The sequence below is a fragment of the Crotalus tigris genome, unplaced genomic scaffold (genome assembly GCF_016545835.1).
Source record: "Crotalus tigris isolate CLP2741 ecotype Arizona unplaced genomic scaffold, ASM1654583v1 scf7180000024281.4978605, whole genome shotgun sequence".
In the NCBI taxonomy this organism is placed as follows: domain Eukaryota; kingdom Metazoa; phylum Chordata; class Lepidosauria; order Squamata; family Viperidae; genus Crotalus; species Crotalus tigris.
Window position 1 is genome coordinate 4,194,378 of NW_024100453.1, and position 10,522 is coordinate 4,204,899.

General features: G+C 35.9%; 1 protein-coding gene across 2 annotated transcripts in view; it reads left to right on the forward strand.

The window, feature by feature from the left end:
* The window catches only part of AHCY (adenosylhomocysteinase), a 50,106-nt gene extending 40,029 nt beyond the window's left edge, over positions 1–10,077 (forward strand). Inside the window, exons 9-10 of one of the 2 annotated variants that reach the window (XM_039323735.1) lie at positions 6,563–6,757; positions 8,903–10,077. In XM_039323735.1, the coding sequence (XP_039179669.1) occupies positions 6,563–6,757; positions 8,903–9,034 (327 nt within the window). In that variant the 3' untranslated portion in view covers positions 9,035–10,077. The remainder of the gene's footprint in view (positions 1–6,562; positions 6,758–8,902) is intronic. The other variant, XM_039323733.1, reaches the window with a different exon arrangement.
* Positions 10,078–10,522: the final 445 nt, after the last annotated feature.

Here is a 10,522-nt window from a genome sequence, read left to right on the forward strand (position 1 = left end):
CTGTGATTTTATGTTGGGAATCTTTGTTTACCCAAACACCACGGTGTGTCTCAAACACTTTTTGTTAAAACTATAAAACCAATAAAATATATTTTAAAAAAAAATAAATAAACCTAGGAAATTCTTTTTGCAGTGATGTTGCTATCTAGTCAGGTAATGAAATCTCTGCAAGCAAACAACCAAGCTCAGCGATCTCCACAGTTTAACCCTGAGCTAAACAGATTCTCTTCTATTGGATCCTGTTGAAGTTTCTAAGATTCTATATTTATCCAAGGCTAGCATGAAAATTATTGTACTGAAATCTGGCTTATTCTTGCTTCCCTGAGCTTGCCCAGCTATGTGGGGTTTGACACTAATGGGTTACTGTGCTGTGATTGAAAATTCTGATTCCCAGGCATCACAAAACATCAAATCAATTCAATTTTTTTGGGCAAAGTGATCTAACCTTATAAAAATCTAACTTAGTTGCATCACAGCCAGTTGAGGATGCATCTTTTGCTAGTTTAATCTGTCTAAAACCCATTTGGCACAAGTTCATTTCATTGCTGTCACTGCTTGGTGTTGTTTTGTATTCTTCTAGTGAAATCTCCTAGCCAGGGTTGCCATCTCCTGCTGTGGTGAACGCTTCTATGTATCAAATGGCAAATCTACATTTCCACCTTGTCCTTCTGAATTATATTGAATTACTGTTTTTCATTTATTCATAGGTAACTGGAAACCTGGTGTCTTTCAGAAACACGTGCTTTAATATTACTATTTTTTTTTAAATGAAGACATTTTCCAGAGCAGTTTTGAAACATTTCAGCTGCTAAGATAATTAATTCAATAGGAGCACATCAAAAACATTTCTTATCTCTTCATGTGGTCTAGTTTTAAAGCTCTCTCCATTTTCCCTAAAATTCCTGAACATCTTATGCAAGGAAGATGTCCCATAAAAATTCTGCGATTAAAGGAAAGTATGATTTTGATAAGAACCAGCACCATGGCTTTCCTAAGGAAAATGTTATTCTGTTAAGATTTGTTCTTTGAGCTTTATTCCAAGGTGCTTTCTCATCAGAAATAGCCTTTCACAAGTTTTTTTTTCCACTTTGGTTTTTTGAAGCAAATACATTTATAGTTGTTTTTTTACTTGGAATCAAATACATCTCCCCTGCTATTTGATATTAAGCAGATATCCAAGATAAAGTCTGGTAATTCTGTCCTGTATCTCAGCAGTTATGAGTGATTTGGCCAGTTCTTAACCATAGCGTGTTTCATTATAAGGCCACAGACAGTAATTTTATAATGAACATATTAATTTGATAATATTTAGTTATATAATTTCTTTGCATCTTTCATAAATATCCTAAAGTGAGATACAATCTGATGAAAATTTGAGAAGAACTTTAAAATGTCAATACAATAAATTTCTAAACAATATTAAAAATCTTAATTCTAAAAGCTCTGTTTTTACGTGATTACGTGAATATTAATTGCTTTGAAAATTGGTCCTATGAGAGGAACTTTGTTATAACTTTATCATGTCCTGATGAAATAGCAGCATTCATTTCTGAAATTCATAATGCTATATCCCAACCTTCCTAATGTAGTGCTTTCTAGATGGATGGGATAATTCCAAGTTTCTATCCTATAGGTTGGGAATTGTAGGTTAGGCAATGCATTGTGGAAGTTGTTGGTTAGTTGCTTACACAGAATAGGGTAGTATTAAACATAAACATTATTATGCAAAGTGATACTCTTCACTGTGCATTCTTGACAAGACCTATCTCTGCAGGTCTCTTGTTATAGAAATTGTCAAACTTTTTATTATGAGATTCCTAGTATATTAAAATAGTACAGATTTGGACAAAGAATTTAAACAGATGCATTTTTAAAAGTGTTTTTTAGGTTACCGGTAATAACATTCCTAGACCTCAATAAATTCTCCCTTACTGTAGAATTTACTACATTAGATTAAGTGTCAGCTACAACATTAGATTAAGATTTCAGAGACACATAACTGCAGGTTTATCTCATTGAAGTTATAAAAGCAGGCTCAGCAGCGCCTGCATTTTCTGCGTCGCATCAGAAAAGCACATCTTCTTTCCCCTGTCCTGATCACTTTCTACAGAGGGACGATCGAGAGCATCCTGTCACACAGCATCCCAGTCTGGTTTGGAAGCATCACTGCTTCAGACAGGAAGGCAGTGCAGAGAGTGGTGAGGATGGCTGAAAAGATCATTGGCAGTTCCCTTCCTCCCATCCAGGACATAGCACAGAAGCGTTGCTTGAGCAGGGTCCGTAAGATTATCTAGGACACTACACATCCTCTTCATGACCTGTTCTCCTTGTTACCTTCTGGGAGGAGGCTTCGTGGTATCTGTAGCAGAACATCCAGATTCAGCCATAGTTTCATTCCATACAGCATTAAGCTTGTGAACTCTCAAGCTTCCTCCTTCCATTATATATTCAAGATGGACAGTATATCATATTTATTTGTTATGTATATGTAGGGGTGTGGGCCTATACCACAGGTTGGCAACCTGCAGCTCTGGAGCCGCATGCGGCTCTTTGAGCCTTCCCCTGTGGCTCCCAGCCTCCTCTGCCATTTGCAGACAGAGACAGAGAGAGGCACTTGCGCTTCCCTGCTTCTCTCTGTCTCTCTCTCTGTGTTTGTGTGTGTGTATGTAAAAGAGAGTGGACTCACGGTGTTCTCCGACAAGCTGAAAAGCTTTTTGGGTGGGGCTCCTCCCTTTGCTGCGTCTCTGCAGGAAGCAGGAAGAGCAGGAGAGAGCTAGCTAGCCCAGCTATGCTGACTCAGGAATTCTGGGAGTTGAAGTCCATGAGTCATAAAAGAGCCGAGGTTGCCTACCTCTGAGCTTGTTGGAGAACAGCTTGAAGCCAGCTTGCCAGGGGAGCAGAAGACCGGAGAGATGGAGAGAGGGGGGGGAGAGAGGGAGGGAGATAGAGAGAGAAGGAGGAAGGGAGAGAGAGAGACAGAGAGACCCTTTTGACATCTAAAATGAAGATAACATTGCATATATCCTGTTTTACCTTTATGATGTGTGTGTGTGTGTGTGTGTGTGTGTGTGTGTGTGTGTGTGTATTAAAGGTAAAAAAGGATATATGCAGTGTTATCTTCATTTTAGATATCAAAAGGGTTTTGCAGCTCTCAGTGTTTTGCTTTCGGTGGGAAATGGGTCCAAGTGGCTTTTTGAGTGTTTTGGGTTGACTACCCCTGGTCTATACATACGTTGCACATAGTATGTTTAGGTGTGTGTCATGTATGTGTTTCACTTTGAGAGTGGGTAACTAAATTTCATTTTTGATGTGTGCCGTTGTGCCCACAGTAAAAAAAAATGACAATAAAGCTTATCTTATCTTATCTTATCTTATCTTATCTTATCTTATCTTATCTTATCTTATCATCTTATCTTATATAAAAGCTGTGGAGAGCTGTTGCATCTTCACCTGAATAAACAGTTGATTTATGTGGTTTCCCCCCCCCCAAGCTTTTGGCTATGAAAATCTGATTTCATTATTTTTGATGTGAAAGTTTAACATGCTTTAAGCCTACTTAGCAAGAACATTTGTTACTTCAACTAATTCTAAACAATGCATATTTTAGCTATTTTAAAACAATTGCATATTTTTATTTAGCTACCATCTGTTTCCAAGTCTTGTTTAATAGGATAAATTATAACTCAGAAATGAGCAATATATTTTGTCTTCTGTTCAATTTGATTAAATACTTTCCCACAGAATACTCATATATAGTTACAGTGCCGCATCATGAGAAAATAATTTTGCTGTTCTTCACAACTCATTCAGCATTCATTTTTGGAAATTTTAATTCATTTCAATCTGTCATGACATCTGTTTATAATTTTGCAATTTTTTTCTTAAAATATCCATTTAAATATAAGCATTGCTTTTCAGAATAGATCATTTGTTCTATACTATTTTTTTCATCTGTTCCTTTCCCCAAATTTACATTTCTGCATTTCATCTTTTAGCAAACACACAACTGCAAAATACACATTATGTTTTATGTTAAATCCCCATTATTTTCATATTGGCCTCTTGGCTCATTGCTTAGAAATGAATAGAATTTCAAGGAATATCTTAAATTGGTCAGATGAAATGATAGTAATCAAATTCTATTACAGAGTTACACTTGCCTATAACACATTATTGGGTTATGCCAAGAAATAGAAGTTCTTGTAGAGGAATAAACTAAAAACTGTGATCTGATGAAATGTATAGCCAAAGGTTTCATCCCTTTATACCAGTGGTTCTCAACCTGTTTAATGCCGCGACCCCCAACTGGTCGTAAGTCAAGGACTACTCAACCGGTCGTAAGTCGAGGACTACTCAACTGGTGCAGCATCGTTTGCAGAATGGGACTTTTGGAGGGCTCAGCAGGGCAGAGACAGCCTGGACAATTCCTATTGGCTTTTGAAAGCCAATAGAATTACACTCTGTTCAAGAGAGTCTATTCTATTGGCTTTCAAAAGCCAATAGAATAAAAGGGAGTAGCACAGCTAAGGAAAAAGGGGGGAAAAATGGCGGACTGCGTTGTTTGGCGACCCCCGTGAAATGGTCGTTCGACCCCAAATGGGGTCCCGACCCACAAGTTGAGAACCATTGCTTTATACTAAACATAGTACTGCCTCGAGTTCTGTTAGTGAATATAAGCTAATATGTAAATATGTGTGGGTTTGAAAGTAATGCTTCCTAACAAAAAAATGGTTTTATTATGTAACCATTTCTGCTGAGTTCTGGCTCCCCCACATTTAAGAGCTCTTTTTTTCCACCAGAATTTACTAATTTATTTTCTGCAGAAATTTTATATTTTTATTGTTGGCTTTCTCCCAAACTGCCATATGGAAAAACTCAAGTATTTAAATACAATTACATATGTGGGGACGTTAGTGCGGGCTTCCCATTGATACAGTTTTGATATAGCAGAATGTCTTCCAAAAATACTTTTTATTTTATTTATTTTATTTTTTTCATCTCAAATTCATTATTCTGGGTGGGTAACTGTTAAAAATAAAAAGATTGAAAAAAACAGAAAAACATAAAGAGCAGTTGGAGTAAAAACAGACTCATCAGTCAGATGTTAACATATAACCATTGTATGGATGCACCCTTCCCTCCCCACCAAGACCTAAGTCTGAAAGGCCAACAAAGTTAAGGACCATCAGATCTCCCAGAGGGGAGTATGATATTTCAAAAGGCCAATTTTTTTCTTCTGTTCACTCATGTCTCAGCATCACAACAGAAAAGCCTCTCTTCCAGGACCCCACTAGGTTAGGTACCATTCCTTGGAGCCTGCCTCTTCTGTCAAATCTAATGAGATGGGTAGGCATAATCAGAGAGAAGCGATCTCTCAAATAATCTGGCCCCATGCCAGGAAAAGCTTTACAGGTTCCAATCAAGATCTTGCGTTTTAACATCTACATTTAATTAGGCATAAATAGAATTCCTTGGTGAATCAGTCTAAGACTTTCCTTGCTATCTGAGAAATGATTGGATGTTATGCTGTATTTCATTACTGTGAATAGGCTTCTGTTGGCTTTATAATTCGCTGTAACTCAAGAGATATGGACAAGGAAAGTTGGCAAGGTCAACATTTTCTATTTCAGCAAATTTACCAATTTCAAGGTGATGTGATATTTACTTTTCATATATTAATCTAAAGAAAGAGAGAAACTTAAAAATATATTGTAATTGCATATTATTTTATTCTTCTTGTCCATCATTGTTTCCAATATTTCACTTAAGAATATTTTTACTCATGTCAGAGATTTTAGATCCTTGAACATTCAAATTTATAGACCAGATTTTTTTCTGCATATAAAATCCTGTTCATCTCATAGGGAAATTTTTGCATAGGAACATTTTCTGATTCAGAATTTTCTGGAAAGCTGATAGCTTTAGAATAATTTTGTGAAAAATGGACTTTGAGGAAAAATCTCCAGTGTAGGATGTATGTACATAGAAAAAGCTTTAGCTTCTTTTACTCAGACACTGTATTCAGCAATAAAAACACATAAATTGGTGGTATCTATGAGTAGAACTGTCAGGCAGCATCAGGACTATTTGTTAAGTTGCAATTCAAGAATTTATTGATGAAGCCTATGCACAAGAATTTAGTCAACTAAAGTTCAGTACTAAATTGCTGCCAGGTAAGGTTCAGTGGAATTCAGGAGGGGTTGTATTTGGACCATTTGTGGCAGTGTAAAGATTCTAAGATGATGGCATGCTTAACTCCGCCCCACAGCTCTGCCTGCTTTTCTCCTACAAGAACTGAGAAGTTGTCCAAGAACTTAGCTGCCTTGATATGCTTAAGGGATGTATATTTTATCTCATTGTTTTTAACATATTATTTTTTACAGGAAATGCATTGAAAAAGATTATCAGGAGACTGAATGATCAATTGCCTTTTCTTTGTTTTGCAAAATTCCTTATAAAGATTCAGTATATTAATTACTTTAATTGGCCACAAAAATTTTGTTGTGATGTTGCATCATTTGGAAGTCTAATAATGCCTTTCTCCTTTCCTATTTTCATTCAGGTGGATCGTTACACACTGAAAAGTGGACGTCATATTATACTTCTGGCAGAGGGCAGGCTGGTGAATTTGGGATGTGCCATGGGACATCCCAGTTTTGTTATGAGCAATTCTTTTACCAATCAGGTGTTGGCACAAATAGAGCTTTGGACAAATCCTGGTAAATATACTGTAGGAGTCCATTTTCTGCCAAAGAAGGTAAGTGTGTACATTAAAAAAAAGGAATAATATGTTTTAATTGAAATATACAATTTTTAGTATCCAAAATAAATGTGGGGAGGATAAGCCAACCTTATTTACAGAACTTATTATATTCCGTAGAGCTTCTGTCAATTATTCCTGGTCAATATATAGGATATGTAGGATAATCTGTCCCCAATCTGGTGCTTCAGAGCCTCCATTAGTACTGTACACCATTATAATTGAGTCCATCCATCTTGCTGATAGTTGTCCTCTTGCATACCATTCTAGACTTCTTCAGAAAATCATCAAAATACTGTATTTTATTTATATTTTAAATATCTGTGGCAATGTTAGCATAAGTTGCTAATCCATAAGCTATAATCCATAAAATATAATAGCTAAACTAAACCAAATTTTGTCTTAGCATATTGTTTGAATCAGATAAATACAATGTTAAGCCATTATTTTATGGCTGCTTATTTTGATTTACCATGTTATGAGAATGCAGCATAAATTATGATTTATACATTTGTAGTATTGTAGAAATTGTTCTGTACAAGCTTCTCAACATCTGGCTCACATAACAAAATTAAAAGGTTGGATGTTCAATTTGGTTATATATTTAATTTGTGTACTTGATAATATGCCTCTCTGCATGGAACATAAAACACTGTATATACATTTTTATATATTCTGAAATTTCATGCACTGAAGCATATTTCACATATGAATGACATCGCTCAAGGTTTCTTTTGAGGAATTCCAGGTATCTAATTGTTCCCTTGTCAATCATAATGGAAAGATGGCTTATATCTCTCCTTGAGCTTCTGAGCAAAGTCATTTGCAACATGTTTCTGGCAAGTGCTTAGAATAGTTCTTCAGAGTATTTAACTTGAACTGTGTGGTGCCATTTTTAATTCGATTAGGTTTCTCCTTAATTATGAAAATTATGGGTGAATTTTTTTTTCTAGAGTGAGATGCCATTTAAGAACTGTTGTTCAAACTTTTTTTTTAAAAAAATCAAATGGATTCAATTTCCCCCCAACACCAAAACAAAGAGTTATAAATTCAAAAAGATTGTACCTGTGAGATTCTAACACTTTCCTGATCAAGACAGCGATAATGGACTACCAGTAGACAATCAAACTATGGAATGTAAATCAGAGACTCTTCCATTAAGACCTAAATGTTTTAAGTGAACACAACAAAGTTGGGTTAATTCATGCTCATTTTCCATTGGCCTATATCAGTTTTTATATAATTTTCAGGAAAGGAGCTATGATGATATATTAGGCTGGATAACTTAAGAGGCATATTCAATTCTGCAGCCTAATTTTGGTAGCCCCAAAGCACATTGATATGTGCTATCTGTCCTTAAAAGCACTTCTTAAAAAAAGAGTAGAGGGGGGCGGGGAAATTCTCCTGTTCACTGCAGTAACAATATTTAATTATTAGCCTGCAGAATTCAGAGGATGACATTTTAAAAAGGATGCCCAGACATGGAACACTGAGATAGATTGAGAGAATGTGGTAAAATCATCAAAGCAATCTATTGGCATTAGCAGATTTTCTAAGTAATGAACTATTCTCTCCCAGTATATACACCCAGCAGATACGCATATCCACTCAGGGGTGGTTTGCAAGAAGTTTTATTTAGGATTTAGCAAATTCAAGCAGCAGCAGACAGAATGGGTGTGAAACACATGCTCAAAGCAAAAAGTCCAAATCTCTGTAGAGCTTATCTACAGTGAGTTCCAAATCATTACAATCATTAACTTGCTGATTGGGTATATTCCAGATAGGGCTGGAAAAAGAACCCAGTCTGAGTCTTTAGTGCCTTGACAGCTTTAAGATGTGTGGACTCCAACTTCCCAGCAAGGCTGGCTGGGGAATTCTGGGAGTTGAAGTCCACCCATTGTAAAGCTGCTGAGGTTGAAAAATTTAGCTCTAGCATGTTTGCTCTCCATTTGTGTGGAAACATTGCTTGATGAAATGATTTGCACATATTTCTAGCATTCACATATTGCTGAGCTTCAGCTCTCTAATATCTTTTACAGTTGGACATCTGGAGCTATCATTAGCATACAGACGGCTACATGTTTTCAGCCCATATCAAGATGCAGCTTCCTATATTTGTAACTTTCCACATTTTTCTTTCAGCTGGATGAAGCAGTAGCTGCTGCTCATCTGGATAAACTCGGTGTGAAGTTAACCAAGCTGAATGATAAGCAGGCCAAGTACCTAGGACTATCCAAAGATGGTCCCTTCAAACCAGATCATTACAGATACTGAGCAGCTGGCAAAGCCCAACAGGCTCAAAATGCAAGTCCTGTACTGCGATTTGATCAACAGCCACATCACCTGTCTTCTATACTTTTCCACATCTGCCTCTTGTCTTCTCCACCTCCAGCACATCTGCTCTTCCAAAGAAACTTCCAAGAGTCTTTCAAGCAGGTGTCTGATGCTTCAACCAAGGAGTGATGATGCTGAAGAATCAAAATGTGCTTTGCAAATTCTGTTCTCTTCATGGCCTAAGCCTTTTGAATTTTTGAATATACTGATTAAAAATAAACTGGGGGGGCAGGGAGGAGACTTCACATTATTGCTTCAGGCTTGGGATATGAAATGATACACTATAATTTAATGTTTGCATCCAGCCTCAGATGCCAGTTTGATCTTGCATACATGCAAGCCGGGAAAATACTTCAGAAGGAAATGTCTGAAAGCAATTTATTTACTATGTAGTATAACTGATTCTGAAAACCTGACTATGGGTAAGGGGAGCATTCATTTCTCCAAAAAGGCTATCAGGAAATATCTGCTCAAGTCTGTTCTGTTCTTGTGTCTAAAACAATTTTATTAAACATCTGGAAAGTGGTCTTGCTTTCACTTTAATTATGTGGGTTAGGAAGACAGTTGCTGTTATTTTATCTAGTAATACCTAGATTGTGCTGTAATTTAAAGGCACATTTTAAAAATATGATTCTGGCATATTATGAGTCATTTATGAATGTAACAGTTTATTGCTCAAAATAGTTACTACTTACTGTCCAGTGGCAGAGAGTTGTAGGTCCTCATCCTGTGGCAATGAGTTCCAAAAATTATATATTGAATGGAAATCTAAATATATTTTGGCAGTGAATAAGAGGAAGCACCAAAAGCCTAATATCTTTCCATCTGATTATTGGCAGTTAAAAATGTGGATAGATTCTGTTAAGACACAGTTCTTTTGATTTTTTTTGAAATGCAGAGCTTAATGTATACTTTAATTGAAAGAATAATATCCATTGAATTCACACATTGTTCAAAAAGTGGAATAAAATAAAGTACTGAAATTGATAATCTAATACAAATTAAAAAATTAATCTAGTTGAGATTAAATATATTAATTTCTTGCTTGGAATAAACATGTAAGAATTCTAATCTACTGGATAAAATTTATACATAATCATTAGATCCCTTTAACTTAATTAAGTTAAGTTAATATGCATTAGTGCTGGCATATAGAGTCCATTTACACATAGGCAATACCCTATATCAGGGTTCTCATATTTGATCATAAACAGGTATATAAAATGACCTTAAAAACAATTTTTTCTTAACTCTCCAGTGTTCATAAAAGGGTGATATCATCTTATAATGTAAAGTGTTGCAGTAACTGAATTTACCAAGAGCTACAGTTGGTTGAAATATGCAGAGTGATACAGATGTTAATATAATAGACAAATTCCCAAATTTGCTCTATTAGACCATGAGAATATTTAATGCAATTCCTTTTTT